This window comes from Anser anser (genome assembly GCF_964211835.1).
Source record: "Anser anser genome assembly, chromosome: 4".
Classification (NCBI taxonomy): domain Eukaryota; kingdom Metazoa; phylum Chordata; class Aves; order Anseriformes; family Anatidae; genus Anser; species Anser anser.
The window spans coordinates 3,012,570-3,031,610 of record NC_139724.1 but is presented as its reverse complement, the minus strand read 5'-3'; the positions used below and the strand labels follow the sequence as shown (position 1 = coordinate 3,031,610).

General features: G+C 39.4%; 1 protein-coding gene across 35 annotated transcripts in view; it reads left to right on the top strand.

Annotated features, from left to right (window-relative positions):
* The window catches only part of ANK2 (ankyrin 2), a 352,274-nt gene that overhangs the window by 214,662 nt on the left and 118,571 nt on the right, over positions 1-19,041 (top strand). For all 35 annotated transcript variants that reach the window (XM_083833351.1, XM_083833341.1, XM_083833344.1 and 32 more), the window contains 2 exons: positions 215-313; positions 1,636-1,734. In XM_083833351.1, coding sequence (XP_083689477.1) covers positions 215-313; positions 1,636-1,734 — 198 coding nt within the window. The remainder of the gene's footprint in view (positions 1-214; positions 314-1,635; positions 1,735-19,041) is intronic.

Below are 19,041 nucleotides of genomic sequence, written 5' to 3'. Positions count from 1 at the left end.
ATATGGTTTGTTTTGATGTCTGTTGCTATGCGAAGCTTTGTCACACAGCGCCTTGGCTTAACTAGCCAAGTCCAAAATATCTGACTTATGTAGACAGTCAGCTAGCAGATGTAACAGTATTCCAGCTACTAATCTTCTTCTTATACCAGGGTAAGGTAGGAACGTGTATCTTCAGAACTGATATTTGTAACTGATATGGCCCTTGTGCTTACAGAATGGACTCAATGCTCTGCACCTGGCAGCTAAAGAAGGCCATGTGGGACTGGTACAAGAATTATTGGAAAGAGGGTCGGCTGTGGATTCTGCCACTAAGGTAATTCACACACATCTGTAAGTCTATTCACAAAAAGAGTAACTCAAATACATGGGAGAAATTTAGAAAAAAATATTAAAGTACAAAATAAGATTATAGTATAAATACTTCATTGATATTTACAGTGCTGTTTCCATTATGGTCTGTGTCTGTGTTCTTGGCTGATGCTCGTCAGTTCTAATTGAAAAGGGGAAGATTACTTATACAATCTGTTTGCAGGGGAAGAATTAAAAAAAAAAAAAAGAAGTGATGCCAAATTTATTATTTCCAATGACAATTGAGTGAATATAGCTTAAAACTGTAGATTTTTTTCAAATCTGTGAAAATTGATAAGTGAATATATCGTATCCAGAGATATATGCCCAGTCTTTGCAATAAGTTACTGCCACTGTGTCCCTGTGGGATTCTTTTTTTATGATTGCTGATGTACAGGATCTCCATCAAGGTTGGCACTTGGTCATCAGCTCAAAGTGCTTCTTGCTGAACTTCTTATGTCTGTCGCTGATAGAAAAACAGAAGTTCCCTCCTTCCTTCAAAAACATCTTTAAGTCACCCCGCAGTGAAGCTGCTGGTAGAACTACCAGCTTCCAGATGGAACTTTGGAGTTCTGCTTTGCTTTTATGAGCCTTAGGCACCTGGTCTTGATTGTTTAATAAAGTAATTTAAAAAGCTGGGGATGGGAGATTGGCCTGGAAAAAATACAAGACTCTTACAAAAGCAGCTGTCTACCACGCTGTTGCTGTTTTCGAGAGATGTTTTTTATTATGCACTGTGTCTCTTAACTTGAAGTTAACAACTTTCAAAAATACGCATTTTAATTTTATGCAGATTAGAGAACAGGAAAAAAAAAGGTTTATCTTCCACTTCTAAAAAGACTGATTTCTGTCACTTAAGTTAGATCCTCCTTTTGGGCCTTGTACTAGGAAATCTCATTTTACACGTGATTCACAGCTTGAATTTTAGGATTCCTAGACTCCTTTCAGCTGCATTCTACAGGGCATGATCTCTAGAGCTGAATTGAAAAAAAAAAACTGTTAGCCCATATTATACTTTATCTAGAAGTTTTTTCCAAACCCAAACCAAATTCTGTAATTTCACTCAAAAGTTATGTTGGGTTGTAAGTGTTGAACAACCACCGAAGAAATCTTCACGGTTGCTGCTACCAGTTCTATCCCTTTGATGGTTATGGAACATCATGAAAATGTAAGGTAAAACTGTACTTAAAAATTTAAGGCCTGCATGTTGGATATTATGAAAGAACTGCTGGTTAAAATGATTCCTAAAGAAGGTAATGTCTTTTGCTTTTTCCCTCTTTATAACAGAAAGGGAATACAGCCCTACACATTGCATCCTTAGCAGGACAAGCTGAAGTTGTCAAAGTTCTGGTTAAGGAAGGAGCCAATATTAATGCACAGTCTCAGGTATGATGCTATTTTCCTTTTTCTTCTAAGAGTTATTTGGTGGAATTTAATGGAGTAGATCTGAGGTGCTAGGTGTTGATTCCAAACTCTTTTGATGCCACACCTGACCTGGTGTTCACTGCTCAGTAAGTAAAATAAAAGTAAATAACAAAATTAAGTTATGTACTCATTGTGTGATATATAAACTCACATTTTTGTTGACTGAAATCTCTTAACAATAAATTGTTTGTTTCAGAAATCCTGTAAAGTGTAGACATATTACATCGTATGTTTTCCTTATATTTGTTTTGCCATAGTGAGGAGCATAAATTCTCAGACTTGATTTATAAAATTGTTTTACGTGGTTGTTTGTGGGCTAGACATTTGCAGATAACTTACTCAGGCTTCTGAACTCATTCTTTCTGGGATCAGATAGAATTTAAGTCAAAAGTTTGGAATGTACATTTGAATTTGGGAAATGCACCTTGTCCTGGTGGGCAAACTAACTGTAAAAAGAGCCTTGTTACTTCCACTGACACGAAGCTTGTCTATTCTTCCAAAATGTACCAGAGAAGGTGGTGATGTTGCTGAGACTGACTGATGGCCAGTTCTTCTCTCTCCAGTTTGGGCAAGGCTGTAGCGGCAGCTGCTTCCCGGCTGTGATTTCAGAGCTGTAAACAACATGTGCTCGATTCGCAGTGAACAACACACTGCAAAGTAGCTAGATGATGGTTTGTTTTCTGAGATAACTGTTCCCATCTCCTCAGCCCTCCCAAACAGACACACTATTATCACTATGGAGCAACTGGCCCAGTTATCCTTACGCATATTTAAGATGCACGCTATTTCCTCTGTTGAGGATTAGGAACAATTTATCAAATAAATTATTTGGCTAATGTTTGTAAATTCTTCCTTCTTAACTATGGCAACTGTCTGTAGCTATAGAGAACAGGACATATGGTACAGATGAGGACTATATATGATACAGAAGCTGCCATCTTTATTCCAGCAACATCTTTCTAACTCATCTTGTCTGCTTGTGACATTCTCAGAAATAAATCATGGAGCTAACAGTGTTCCAGTTGAGTTCAAGTGCATCATTCAATGATTGCAAATACCATTTTTGCAGTAATGGTGTAAGCTATGACAAGGAGGAAAACAAGTCACACTTCAGGGGTAGATTAATTTCAAATTGAATTTTCCTAGCACTTACTGTCTATAGGCAAAATAATGACCCTTAGCTTAATCTTTCTGGGGTACATGAGCAGAACAAGAGAGCGATGTGATTAAATGCTGTAGCTTGAAACTACCTTGGTTGAAAAGAAATTGTGCAAACATAGCTGGGCCTGTGTGAGATGCTTTTCTCAGTCCTGTTCTGTAGAGCATTCTCTTATCAATAGGAACACAGCCAAGCTTGTGAAAGGATTTGATTTGTAAGAGTCCATCCTAAGTCTGACCACCTTCACATCTTGCTGGCCCAGACCTGGGAACCTGCTTTTTTCTTTTTTCTGTTTGATGTCATCATAAGATGGATGGTATAAAGTAAATGGAGGCCAAGAGATGAAGCAATAGGACTATAAAACAAACAGGTCTGTCTGTACTTTCTTGACATTTTATGACAATAGAAAGAAATTGAAAACATCTTCAAGATGCCTTCAGTCCAAGATTCTTTGACTTTTTATTCTTAATTTTGCTTTTTGCCCCAAAACTGCTGTTAAAGAGCTCTCTCAGGACAACTGTTGGTCAATTACTCTCCATCCTCTACTTACATTAAAGATAAGAAATGCTGTAATTCCATTGCTAAAAAATTTAGGAAACTACTTTCTTAATGAACTTATTGAATGATTTCTGCATTCATTTGTCATCCTTCTCATTGTATAAGAAGATTAACTGATATATTTAATATTAGGATTTTGAGCATAGTAAGGGAAGTAATGGTAAAAATGATACTTTCATGAAGCATCATCCCTCATAAACACTTTTCTTTATGCTTGAAAAAGAAATAAAATTTCCTAAATGTGAAAAACACATTCTGACAGAATTGGAAATTAATTTCACAGATATTATTTTATATGCTATTCTAGTTTTTAAAAACGTTTATTGTTAGCAGTGAATGTTCTGCGTAATGTGCGCAGACCTGTTAACAGGCATTTGCTACTTCAGTTACCATCCAAGTGGGATCGATTCAACAGATAACAACAGACATTTAGAAGATGGCAGTCGGCAACCTTGGCATAAACACTTGTTTTCTGCCTGCTGAAATCCGTATCTATCTGTCAGGAGTTAGTTTTCAGAATAATGGGGGAGGGATGCAATATCATGAAGATACTCCACAAAACGTTTGCAAGTGGGGACATTTTTAGATGTAAAAGAATGCGCTCCTAAGGGAAGCCCCAAATGGCAAATGTAGACTTGGCATTAATGAACAAAGATGAAGTGAAGGACTTTGATTGGTGTTTATAAAATGATTATAATTTTCAAATAAAGAGTCATAGCATTTAAAGCGAGTCATTCAGCTTTACGTAACATGTTTTTTTTGCCTACCACTGTAAATTTATAGAGTCCTGGTAGAGCTTTACCATCTCTGGTAGTTGATGATTTTTCTCTGCCAGGAGAAGCATATGCAGAGTGGTGATGTGGGAGTTCTGGTGAAACTCCTAGTTCAGATTCTGCAACGTCTTGCTGTGTGTCTGGATGAACATTAATGAACTAATGTTCATTACAGTGTTATAACAGTGTTCATGAACTAATGAACACTGCTGGCACCTCAGTATTTGTTGTCTAACCTTTGCACCTCAGAGCTGCTGGTGGATGATGCAGATAGCAGTAGAGGGCCTGTACAAGTATAGTGTCATCTGATGGAAGGGATTTTCCCCACTGCTGCTCACTGGTTGCCTCCAGACAGAACAAATTCAAACTGCTGGGATGTATCTGCACTGGATTTGTGGCACGTTGCCTTCATTTAAAAATTCTCATTCACTTGAATTGGAGGGTGAATCCAGCTGCTGGCTTTTGGTTGTGTCCTTCTGCTACCCTTTTGCTGAGGAGATAGATTACAGCTGCTTGATTATAGCTCCTTCTGTGCTTGCCACAGAGAGCCACAAGTACCCTGACAGAGCTCCCATGTAGGGGCCGTTCCATCATACAGTTTCCTGGACAAAGCACTGTCAACAGCCCAACAGTAAACAACTGCACACAGAGAAAGAGGTGAATGACCTACCTAGATGTGTCTTCTTCTTGGTAAATGTTGGATGGATGCACTTGGGTAATATCTGTTGATAGTATTCAGCATTTTGAGTAGTATTTGTGTGTCTGTCCTTTCACATGCGTGTTCCCAGGTAGCTAAAAATTGGAATACGAATGAATAGGTGTTGCCTATAGGATGGGTGGAAAGGATGTATGTTTTTAGTCAGGGCTCTGAGCAGCCATCTAAGAATTTGGTTCTAATACTGATTTGCCAGAGACTTCCTGTGGAAGATTAAATTTAAAAGTTATTTCGCTGCCTTTATGCTCGATGGGGATAATGAATGCTGCCTTTCTACTCAAGATTGGATTTACATGCTCAAGAATCACATTCATCATAGGCAATAAATAAGTTTAAAAAAAAAAAGAAAAACAGACTTCAATGTTAATGAAGAACGGACGTTTGATTTATGATGAGAGTCAAGCGTATGTAACTACAGCTGGTTGAAAAAGATAAATATGAAGTTATATGGAAAAAGGAAAAGAGAATGCCTGAAGAGAATGTGAATACTCAAATACCATTTTTATTTTTTGTCAAGCAATATGGCATTGATAAAAAGAATAAGAGAAAAAATTAATCTTACCAGGCTTAATTAAGAAATTCTGAAATGAGCAAAAATACAAGTTAAAGGCAAAATTTAGTTAAAAAAAGAGAAATTATGACTGAAATGCTCAGTTTCTCTTTCCTAGATTTTATCTCAATTCCATTTTTAAAAATAGATGCTATATTGTCACTCTCAAATCTTTTAGGAACAGTTGTTGGTATTGAGGGTGTATTACATCCTCTCCTTGGTATCTCTGTTGTTTCACACTTTATTTTTTTTAGGCCCCTGCTAAATGCCATTTGGTGGTAGTGATTTAATGCCAGTGAAGATACTCAGATTGCTTCATAACTTCCTCTTTAAGGAACTTGGTATCTGTCAAGGTCATTCCCATTTCCAGTGATGAGAATTTGCCATAGTGACGAAATTTATTCTCTGATTATAAACTGATGGATAAGCGAGCATTCTAAACACTAGTTTCTTTAGCTTGCAGTTTTCTTTTTCTTTTTACAGCTAAATTACATAAAAACACTGGCCTTTATCAAAACTTACCACAAGTGACATCTGAAATGCCACACCGATTTCCCTGTTCCTTGCAACAATGAAATAACAGAATTATCTCAGAAAAGGCTATTAAAAACGTTGCAACCACTGAGATTACAAACCCCATCTGTGCTATTTGAGGCTGTTAAACATTCAGGACTTTGATTTTATGGATTTTGTTTTTTATTAGATTACTTTGCTTTGCCCTTCAGTTTTCTGCTGGCCTTCAGAGCTGTTATTTTGTTCCTCTTCCTGTCTTTTCAGAAATCTGTTCCTTTTGAGCTAATACGTCATCACCACCTATTTTTAGAAAAGTAATTTCTATTTTGATACAAAGCCTAATTGCACAGTGATTACTAATTGAATGACTCCACTTTCACCTGTGCGCATATCATTTGAGAGCTGACATCTTCCCTGAGTACGTTTCAGACAAATGCTGAAATGAGGGCAAACCCAGAAATGGCTGAAGAAATGTAGAAGTTAGTGGTCCTTTTCAGCAGACCTTTACATAGAACTTGACCAGTGCGCAATTGTTTGGCTCAGTTAGTTGCCTTTTGCTACAAATATTTCTTAAAAAAATATATTTAATGAATGTCTGTAAGACATCCACTTGGTTGACTCTGCTCATGGTTCCGTGAGCAGATCTAGATATGCTTCGTCAACTCAGAAATCAATCTCTGCAATTTCTCTTTTTGATTTGACCATGATTTTTGGTTGTGTAGAGATCTGACCACACACATTCTCTGTTGTCCAGCCCAGTGGTCTCCTCCTTTCACAGCCAGATAATTTCTTTACCCCAAACAACCTGTTACCAGTTTTGCCTGTGCATTAGAACAGCCATCCTTCTCCATAATTCTCCTCTCAGTGAATGTCTACTTTTGCAACGTACTATGAATTCTTATGTCAATTCTTGGTCTTTTTTCCAGGTGGAAGAAGTGTCACCAAACTTAGTCAGTCCAACCCTTCCCTTTGATGAGTATTTCTCTGCTAGTTTCTCTTAAAGTCAAACTGTATCTATCATCTGACTTATGTGTAGGCATCAGAGATGCCTGAGAACTGGAATATTAGTCTCCCAAGTGTGATGACGTCCCTACTGCAATAATCTTAATAACTGAGTCTACCTCTAGGCTTGTTCCCTGCAGCAATAATGCTGAGATATTCTGACCACACATATCGTGTGGAATGGATCTATCCCGACCTTTTCTGTTCCAGGCAAGGTCAAAAAGGTTAGTCTAATATGAAGAGTCGCACCTCATAATACGAAGTGATTCAACAAATGTCAAGTGATTGAGGTACAAAGAGCTGAAGAGTAAAAGGCAACAAAAGGAAATAGAATTCACTTCTATTCGGTAACTGTAAGGGAGCTATCATATCCTGCAGTCATCTAAGAAACACTTCCCATCAATTTTAAAACTTCCGCACTTGACCTTAGAAGAAAGCGTGTTCCCTATTAGCTGCTAAGGTTGTGCTTTGACCGCTGCTTCATTTAGGGGCCCTGACAAAAGGAGGAGCCTACCTTTTAATCATCAGATTATTTAAAGTGACCCAGATACAGAAGGCAAGGATTAGATAAATCAGTACTCCCCCAAGCTGATCTTGTTATTTAAAAGCTCTCTGGTTTCCTTTCCTCTATATCCTTCTCTAAGCTCGTTGCAAACACATTAGCCAAGAAATATTTTGTGTTTAAATTTGTCCCCATTACCATTGCCAGTTCCCTGTTTCAAAACACAGGAGATGTAGCCATCGTGACCGCTGGAGTATTCTTATCCAGACTATTGCTTGGATTAAAGCAATCCATAGAATAGCACAAAATTTCCACCCTTAATATGCTTTCTCAAAAATGAGCGATAAGAGAGCTTGTTGAATGTCCATATTCAGTGTTACCAGTGAAGGGAGGATTTAGCTGATTGTCAGAGAAGTGATCTGCTTGTCTCTATCAGGATGCCCCAGGATTTGCTTTACCAGGGATTGCTCTCCCTGTAGTTTGTAAAGATAATCTTACCATCAGAACGGACTGTATTTTGCAGAGTATTTGGTAACCTATTATGACAAAAAACATTAATCCCACCGACAGGGCATTCTGTTTTTTATTGGTATGTTCAGAGAGACAGATTCTTAGCTGGTGTATATCAAGGGGAGTACTTTAGTAGCAGTTCATCATTACTAATGTAATAAAGGATCAGGTCCATTATGCCTTCCCTGGAAAAAAATAATAAGAATTGCCTTCTGGAGGATTATAAGGATTTTGAGAGACGTAAACAAAAGTAATACGTTAAGAACGATGAAGGAACAGATACAGTTATTCATCCTTCCTTAAGCTAGTCCAGGTTTCAGCTGCCTGTCTCTTACAGTGATCATCACTTAATGACAACCAACAGTTATTCTTGATCGTGAGGTATGATTTCAGGCAGCCAGCGAGGTGTATTTGAGCAGTATGCCTGTGGTTGCAAGACAGCAGTGGTGCTTACAGATTTGCAGGGAATTACAGGATAACAGAGAGTAAACATAAGATAATGATTGTTGGTATCAGACTATTAATGTGGGACTTTATCATTTCCCTAACAATTCATATTGTTAAAGGAAAAACAAGCCTAGGAGGGTGCCCAGTTTATGATGTCACCCAGAGCAGAAGGAGCGTGGTGATCTAGAAACACAGGACTGGTTGGCTTTCAATAGCTGCTCTGAGGATCAGGAGCTCTTGAAGAACAAGGAGGGTACTGAGCCAGTTTGATATGCGTCTGTGGGGATCCCAGTTGCAGCCCCAAAACAACTGAACTTGTCAGGGTTAGGTTTACAGTTTAAAATAGGCCAAGGGTGATCCCCAACTATTACAGAGAGGTTTAGTAGAGATCTTAGAAGAATCTCAGAACCACACTTGAGACTTTGTCTCCAAATTCACTGAATTGATCGAATAATTATCAGGTGTACAATAGCACAGTATTTAGCCTTTGGTTGAATGAATGCCTATAGAACAATGCTAATATGTATGGGATCATAGATTAAAGTAGGGTGGAAGTCACTTTGGAGACCTTCTGGTCCAACCCTTCCCCTGTCATAGAATCATAGAATCATAGAATATCCTGAGTTGGAAGGGACCCTTAAGGATCATCAAGTCCAACTCTTGATACCGCACAGGTCTACCCAAAAGTTCAGACCATGTGACTGAGTGCACAGTCCAATCTCTTCTTAAATTCAGACAGGCTCGGTGCAGTGACCACTTCCCTGGGGAGCCTGTTCCAGTGTGCAACCACCCTCTCTGTGAAGAACCCCCTCCTGATGTCGAGCCTAAATTTCCCCTGCCTCAGCTTAACCCCGTTCCCGCGGGTCCTATCACTGGTGTTAATGGAGAAAAGGTCTCCTGCCTCTCGACACCCCCTTACGAGGAAGTTGTAGACTGTGATGAGGTCTCCCCTCAGCCTCCTCTTCTCCAGGCTGAACAGGCCCAGTGACCTCAGCCGTTCCTCGTACGTCTTCCCCTCCAGGCCTTTCACCATCTTCGTAGCCCTCCTCTGGACACTCTCCAACAGTTTCATGTCCTTTTTATACTGTGGTGCCCAGAACTGCACACAGTACTCGAGGTGAGGCCGCACCAGCGCAGAGTAGAGCGGGACAATCACCTCCCTTGACCTACTAGCGATGCCGTGCTTGATGCACCCCAGGACACGGTTGGCCCTCCTGGCCGCCAGGGCACACTGCTGGCTCATATTCAACTTGCTGTCAACCACGACCCCCAGATCCCTCTCTTCTAGGCTGCTCTCTAGCGTCTCATCGCCCAGTCTGTACGTGCAGCCAGGGTTTCCCCGTCCCAGGTGCAGGACCCGGCACTTGCTCTTATTGAACTTCATGCGGTTGGTGATCGCCCAGCTCTCTAACCTATCCAGATCCCTCTGCAAGGCCTTTCCACCCTCATTCGAGTCCACAACTCCTCCAAGTTTGGTGTCATCAGCAAACTTGCTCAAAATACCTTCTATTCCTACATCCAGATCGTTTATAAAAATATTGAAAAGTACCGGCCCTAAAATGGAGCCTTGAGGGACACCACTGGTGACCGCCCGCCAGCCTGACGCAGCCCCATTTACCATAACCCTTTGGGCCCTGCCCGTTAGCCAATTGCTCACCCATCGTATGATGTTTTTATTTAGCTGTATTTAGCTGTCGACCTGGGCCGAAAGCATGGCCAGATTTGAAGTTACACCCAAGGACGAGGTTAGCTGGGTTTGTTTAGGACTGTGCCCTGTCCATTTTTTGGTATCTACAAGGACAGATTCCTCACCCTCTCTGCACAACCTGTTCCAGTGCTTGACCACTCACCCTGTGAGGAATTGTTTCTTTTTATCTGTTTGAATTTTTTCTTGCTTCATCTTGGATCTTTTGCCTCTCATCCTTTCACAAAACCCCAGTTCTCTCCATGTCCTCTCATGTCTCAGGCTTCAACCCCTTTACCTACCTCGGTGGCCCCCCACTGTATTTGTTCCAATTTGTCCATGTTTTCCTTGTTCTGATAAGCCCCCAAATGGACATAGTTGCCCAGATGCAGTTTTACAAATGCTTGGTAAAGTAGAGTACGTTCTTCCCTCAACCAGCTGCTATATACTGACAGCCTGTTCAGTATTAGTGAGAGGATTTAATATTTATAAGGTCAATATAAGGCAGTCCAGGCCCTTCCTGTATCATATGATGATACCCTTTATCTTTGTATTGTAGCTGGAGTGGTGGTGTTTTTGAGGCAACTTCTTCTTCTAGAAGAGGCAGGAAAATTAATCTCTCCTATTCTACTTACCTGTATCGGGGTCCTTCTCAGGAGGAACACCATAAGGGGGTGATGTGATATCAACATTTTTGCTATATCATAATGCAGATTTCATCTCTTTTATCTTCAACCTGCTTGAATAGAAATCACAGCATCAGACTTTACTTGGATCACATTTTCAAGATTTTTTAAACAGACATAAGAAATAGCAATGTAATGTAAAGTAAATAATATAAATAAGTAAATAATATAACTAAGTAAAAATGCACATTCTCATGTAATAATGTCCTCCTTCCAGAAGTCAATATCTGCATTGTGTGTATAGCAAATGGAGATTCTTGTACATCTATGTGCACATTACAGATGTGCAGTTTGACCAGTTTTGTATTTCTGGAATGAGTGCTATTGTCCACTACTGTCACTACAGCTAACTAGATGAATAGCCTGCCATAATGTATGACATGTAAAAACGTAGCTCGTCTCTAGGAAAAAAAAAAGGTTTACTTAAATATAATTTCTACCTTGTACTTTGATGGTCTTTAACTAGTAGATTCCACTGATCCAAAGGGAGGTGGTATAAGATCTTGTAATACATGTTTCTCAGCCAACAGTCTGAAAACAAACTGAAAAGATTTACAACATCTCTTAATCTATTTTTGTAATTTGCAATCTATTTAGTTTAAGCTCCATAAAAGAAACTAGTACCAGTGGTGCAGGTCAGAACTTAAGACTTTCATTTAAACAAATAGTGTTTTTTTCCAACAAATGATATGATGGAGAGGTGTCCTGTAAGATTTGCTCTTCAAATACACAAACCTCAGGAGCCTGTATAAACCAGCCTATTAGCTGGAAAGGTAAGGGTTTACCAGACCGACATGCCACATTTCACCCAACTGTAATGATGCAATCTGAGAAAATAAAGAACAGGAACTTGATTTGTTATCCCCTTATATTTGTGAGAGTGTTAGATATAACTGAGTCAAAACCCAATAAGTACAAACATTTTATTTATGATTTTAGTGTGATATTGTCATCCTTTCAGCCCATAACCATATACATAATATATGTCTGTATATGTATGTTTCCAGAATTGCTTTCACTTTACCACAGATAGAAGGCAAACCCCAAATGCTGTTTTGGATGACTGCCCAGAATTCAAATGCAAGACTTCACCCTAGCTAAGCTGGTCCCTAACCCATGCCCAGTATCAAGGTTATGTTTCCTGGTGCATGACTAATCTATTTTCTTCCCATTATTCCCCATCAGCCCAATTCCTATTACAGGCTTCCTCTTCGTAAAAATGATACTTTCAAGGCACAGAACATCTTGATTTCTGCCTGGCTGTGTTTCAGACTGTTGTTACTTTCCTGTTCCTGATGGGAAAATCGTGATATTTGAAGCTCTAAAATAGAATGCTTGTGCTCTTTAAGTTTGTCACATAAGCTAGAAAGTGGCTTACAGTAAAATGCACTTCCCAGGAGAGGGCTTCTTGGAACTGCAAGGCAACAGGTGGCAGATGTATTAGTATTGCCTGAACCTGCACCGCAGCTGGGGGTCTGCATGATCTCTCACAAACCAACTCGGTGAGCACCATGAACCCAGACCTTTTTTATTCATGGGCTTTATAGTTATCTCATTGCTGTAGGCAGAGTGGAAAACACTATTTATATTACTAGAGAATGTGAGACAGCTGAAGAGGTGCTATTTTTTTCTACATATCCTTCTGTGTCACTGCAGATCCTTGTATTTTTTAATTAGTACAAATTAGTTTTATGGTCTGTCATCTCAAGCAGATAGATGGTTTGTCATTATTTCTTTTGTTTAACTGCTTGGCCCCAGAATGCAGAATCACCAGCCTCTCTAAGTCCAGTAATTCCAGCCTTTCTCCTCAGTGCTTTTCTCAGCTTTAATTTTTACAGTTTGTGAGACCCTAGTGGCCTCCGAATCTGCTGTGTGTATTGAATGCAAGGATTGTTACCAAAATGATGAGTTAACACTTGTTAGGGAGTTAGTCTACAGTAGGTCAGAATCCAGTGGCCTTCTGTGCCCTTACAGATGTGCCACTTTACACTGAATAGTTCTATGACTGCAAATGCTTACATCTAATCTGTGCATCACCCTGTTTACTAGCACTTACCAGCTTTGTTAAGGAAGTTTTTTGTTTATGAAGGAAAAGATACCCCTAGAAACTGAACGTATACTAATGTGCTGTGTCCTGCTCATTTTGAAACGCTGACTCTGTCCGAAAACAAAAGGTACTTTCATCAATAACATATCCACAGTATTTAATTTAGCTAGTTGCTGATGTATCCAAAAGATGCTTTTACTGGCTGTCTCTCTTGTAAGGTGGATTCAGGACAAAACAAAAATTCCCTCCATGAAGTAGATACCAGTCACAGCAGTGCAGTTAGAAGGTACAGGAGGACAAGAGGTGAACAGAGCACATGTTCCTTCTGAATCTGTCGGGTTTGAACCACATGTGAAGCTGAAACAAATTACTTCTCTCAGGACAAGGAAAGAACCTTGAATTGAATTATGCTTCTCAAAGGCGTAATCTGTTTTCTCACTGGTAGTGGTTCAGTGCTTCTCCGTATGGTGGGAGTAGAATCAAACTCAATGCTAGGAGACTTGAGGAGAATAAACAGACAAATATCAAACTGTCATCTGAGTCGTGCAACAGGACATTTTACCCAAACAGATCTTATGATAAAGTATTTAGAGGTAAAAGCAAGCAATGCTCAGGTAGTACGAGTCACACATCAGTAATATTGATCTGAAGGCTTGGTAGGTGCTACAGGCTTACTGGAGAAAAAAAGTGATGTAGTTTTCTAGGAGTTTTAGATATTTTCAATCTGTGAAAGCCTGCTGAAATATCTCAGTCTAAGTATAGTTGCTTACTATGAGAAAATCATTCTGAAAGTTTTTAATGGATATATAATTATACCGTTAGTATTTAGAGTTACTGCCATATCACACTTCTGGATTCTGATGTAAGCTAACAAAAAAAACCAGCCTGTTAAAAGTTAAAGTAGTTACCTTGATCTATCCTTAATTCACCCTTTTAGGCAGAGAATCTCTCCTGCTAAGATAAAATCCTCTTATGGAGCGTGTATTTTTAGACGGGCTGGAAATAATGCTCTGGCTGTAATGCACAACATAGTTCTCACAATTCCAATATTGTTGATTCTTTCATGAAGGTTTTTGCTACCAATTTCTTGGTATTATTCAAGGTGTGTATACCAAATTCAGTTTGCAGTGTTGCATTTATTTGTAACTCACATATTTTGTGGATTAAAATTAATTAATTGCTTGAATTGTTAGAGGATTTTTCACTGAATCACAGAATGGCTGAGGTTGGAAGAGGATTCATGTGGTCCAGACCACTGGCTCGAGCAGGGCTACGTAGAGTAGGCTGTCCAGGACCATGTCCGGGAGGCTTTTAGAAAAAAAAAAAGTTTCCTGATGGTCAGAGAGGACCTCCTGTGTTCCAGTTTGTGCCCATTGCCTCTTGTCCTTTTTCTTGTTTCTTGTCCTTTCATATGCATAACATTGTCCTACTTGAGAAGGGAGAATAGCCTTTGCTGGAGTGGTTATTTCCTCTCGCGTAGATATTATTGGAGACAGAGAGAGAGAAGCAGCTAGTGAAGGTGGAGTTACCTTCTTCTAACTGCTAAGGTGGGATGTAGATACCTTCTTCTAACTGCTAAGGTGGGATGTAGATGTCACTTGTTTAGTCTAATGTCTGTGGAAGAATGAGGAAACAAGGGGGATGAGTTGTATGCCACTGAATAAAGATTTAAGTCAAGGTCTTGCCATTTTTGTTTAAGTTAAGCAATATTCTGAAGAGTAGAAAAATCCTGTAAGTTACTGAAATTTAAAGACTCGAGCAATGATCGCGATCTTACTGCGTAAAATGCTATGACCATTAATCAGAACATTTCATTATCTGGGTGTGCTGTTTCATGAGTAATCTAAGCTTGTCTCACCCTTGTCTCATTCTTATCTCATCCTTTGTGCCACTATCTGTTTCTTTGTGGGACTGGCTAAGAGTGGAAAGAGAAGGAGGCACAGGAAGAAAGGTAGAATGAATTTCACAAAGGCTTCTCTCAGGTTAGTTCAAGTGCCAGGCCCTGTGAAGGAAACTCTAGAGTAACCCAGAGGAAACTGAGCTTTTACATGTGCAGTATGTTGTGCACAGGATCTTTTCTAAACGTTGCTTGAGAAGTACGCTTGCAGAATTGTAGTAAAAGTTACAAGAAAATGCCTAACTACTTCGGTTTTAATTTGTGACCTTGATTTTCATTTCATTGATGTGAAGCAAAATTGGGGGAAATAAGATAACGAAAACCTCAACGAAAAGCCCACGTGGTAAGATGGAGAGGCAGAGGAGGCAACTTGTCTGGGTGGGGCAATCTGCTGTGTTGGCCCTCTGCTTAGTAATTACATCTTGAAGAGTAAGTAGGAATGAGCATTTTACTGTGTGTAAATAATTGCGTTAGATGTCAGCTGTCTTGTCTTCCTCAGTAACTTTGGTGATCTTCTAATACAGTTCTTAAACAGTTCTTGGAGGCTTTTGAGGTAAAATAGGTATGTTCATTTGGGTTTATATTAGCTATTACATCACAAGATATGTTGCTAACTCTCGTATCATCTTAAAAAAGTCAAACTAGGGGAAGAAAATTTACCTATTTTCTTTATTTTCCTCATTAGCATGCATATAGGTATATATGGATATATATATATATATATATGCCATATGATATATATATATATTATATAGACACTAAAGGCTACATCTTCATGGACAAGCATAGGTAGGCTAGTCATTCAAAAGGACTGGCTACTAAACACGATTTGGAAGATGTGTACTCCTGATCATTTGGTACTGCCCACAAAGGATGAGATTCCTTGAAAGCCTGCCCTAAAATACAGCTAAGCCAGGCTATGGAACTGTTTGTGTGATTTTCTAAATGCTCTAATAATCTCTCTGCTTCTTCAGACTATGTTCTTCATTAGGGCTTGGGCAAAATTTAACGATACAAATTCTGAGTCATATAAAGACTCGCCAATTTGCATTAATAGCTTGGAGAATCATTGAGAGCTACTCATTTTCTCAAATTAGCAAGTAAATCAGTGAATGTAGTAGAAAGAATGGAGTATGGAATATACTCTACTTATTTAGCATTAATTTTTCATAATAACTTTATATTATGGCAGTAAACATCTTGCAGTATATATTTTTGAGGATAATGAAATCTGAGTACTCTATCCTCACTACAAATACTCTGATGAAATCATTGTTTGAAAGTGAATGTTATATATCATTACAAAATTAATTTCTATTTTTCAGATGATGTACCAAATCTAAACATAGAGTCACAGTATAAGTACACAGCCGGGCTTTCAGAAATACCAAAAGAAAGTGCATTTCTCCTTTTCCCTGTCACATTTATCTGCTACAGTCAGTATTTTTACATCAATTCTAGAATGTGTTCATACAACATGGAATTATAAACTGAAGAAATATTTATTGAAATAAGGATATTTTTTTCCCCTTCAAGGCCCAGTAAACCCTCTATGTCTCTTTTCATATACTAAAACAAGAAGGGAGAGGTCAGTCTCTTCTGCAATACGTCCATGGAGCATCATTAACTGGAATGCTTTGGATTCAGTAGAAAATTTTGGGTAATGAAACAAGTCTAGGGAAAATGTATTTTTTTTTTTCAATTTGCAGAGGTTTGAGCTCTAGAGCTTTGAGCTATCTCAAAAGCAGAACAGAGCACCCAAGTACCGTTATATAGCTCTTTGAAGCTAAAAGATGAGAAACTGGGAAGGGGATTTTAGATGCAAGAAGTAAATAGAATGGAGGAAAGGATATGCTTCTGTTGTTTGGGGCATTTCCATTTAACTGCAGGACTGGTTGACAAAGAAACTTGCTGTGTAGCAGACAGACAGACAGACAGACGCATTGTAGCCTGTCAGAGATGGGAGGAGATGTGGAAGTCCTGGGGTCCAGAAGACAAGTGAGAAGGAAGAGCTCCAGCAGGTCTAACAGGCAATCCCACTGGGCAGAGCTGTGCCAAGGAGAGTGGTAAAACTGGGAATCTCTTAAAATAGAAGTCTCTGGCCAAGAGCCAGAAGCGTTGAGGTCAGGAACACTGCAATTAGAATCTCTGAAACCAGTTCTTCACTGAGAAAGCAAACTTCACCCTGCCAGCGGAAAAAAATGGGCTTGACCTTGCCAGGGGAAGCTTCTCAGTATGTCTGGTATAGTTAGTTTTGCACATAAACCTCAGCAGCTCTAGCAATTTCCAAAATAAGCCAGCTTTTAAGGAAAAATATATGGTAATTTTAAACTATAAATAAAGCTTGAAGAGGAAAAAAGGCTAGGAGTGCAAGTACTTCCTTACCCACAGTTGCTGTAGTTACAGGTATGGTTATATGAGGAGAATATCCTTGATCTAATGGGCAGTCTCTGGAACAGTCTTGGGACTGGGTGGAAAAGTGTTTAGTGCTTGTAAATGATAATGAAGTCTTATATGTATTGTTTATGGTGTCCTAACCGAGGATTTATTGTCCCAGTCCTGTTGCAGAACTAGGGACTTTTTAAGGGGGCTTAACTAGGGACTTTTTTAAGATTTAAAACAAACCTCAAAGCTTGTAAGCAAATTGATTTGCTTTGGCTTGAAAATTCTCGTATTCCTGACGTTTATATTAGTGTGGTTGTGCTCCTTGCATTCATCCATGCAGTGGTGTTCAGCGTTAGAAGGATGTTACAAATGGTACATATCACCATTTAAAAAATGCTACATTATACTTTTGGTATTAAAATACCAATCAAGGGTGTGGAAAATTACTGGTAGTTCTAGCTAAATAGGATGCCGCTTTGTTTCTTTCCAGTGTGGGAAGGAAAGCAAAAGCAATGAGCCAGCTTGGTTACCTGCAGCATTCTCTGTGCTCTTCAGTCCCAGCACAATCGGAAACGAGCCGATCTGTTCCCAGTTCTCACTGCCAGCTCACGCCCTCAGCTCGGCAGTCCTCTGTGCCTTCCTCGTTACATGCTGAACAGCATTCCTTCATTTTACACTCTGACGAGATCTCATTTTCTCCCCCCTGTTAAAGGGCTGTGAGCGGAGCGGCCAGGAGACCACCGTGCACCCAGGCTTGGTGGCCTCCCAGCCACAAGGGTGGACGTGGAAGAGGCTGGCTTGTGGGCCTCCTTCGTGCCTCCTTCGTGCTTCCCGTTCGCTGCCAGTGATTTGGGGGAGGGAAGCCACCCATCAAAATGCAACTGACCTTACTGTTAAGAGGTTTTTCTCGATGTCTAACCTGAATTTTCTCTGCTGCAACCTTAGTAAGCTGTGCACTTTCCTATTAGTTTTAGCATGTGTGAACATGCAGAGCAAATCTTTCCCTTCCTCTTCGAACACTTGTCATTTTCTTTTCAGTTTTCCTTTTCTAGACCAAATAACACCAATTACTTCAGCCTTTTCTCAAAGAAAAATAACTTCCCCAGGGGGATGTATTTTAATTTTACAACAGTGCAATGATTGTCTGTATTACAGCAGAATGAGCTCAGTGACTCTCTGGCAAGCCACTGCGACCTTTGGGTCCTTTTTTGCAGAATTCTTCTCTAACTCATCATTCTCTGTTTGCACAGTTTGTTATTCCTGCCAAAGCTTTGCAACTTGTATTCGTCCTTACTAAATTACATTTCCAGCCCTTTTCTCCAAGGTAAAAGGAACCTTTCAAGTTACGTTCCTCTTGGGTTGTGTACTTGCAGAACACCTTGTTCATGCTGTCTGCAGCTGTAATGTGAACGCTCAGTTCCATCCTTCAAGTCATTCCTGAGAATATTGGATAATACCTGCCAAAGACAGACCTGTGTGCAAAGCCACTCAAAATACACCACATGATTTTGGCATTAAACTGCTGTTGACTGTTGTCAGGGTGCAATTTTTTAACTATATGTCCCAAGATTTTTAATGAAAATACTAGACTGATATGTCAAAGTAGTATTAAAAAACCTGCTGCAACATATATGATATATGTCACGTGACATATACAACATATATAAAGTTGACCTGAGCAATCTTCTACTTTTGTAATGTAGATGGGGGTTGTAAATACATCAGTTCTGCAATCAACTGTATTACCTACTGACTGAAAAATGAGATTTCATTTCATTAGGAAATTACTGGAATGTTTCCATAGCAAGTTTGCTAGAAATAATAATATTGGCTTCTCTGA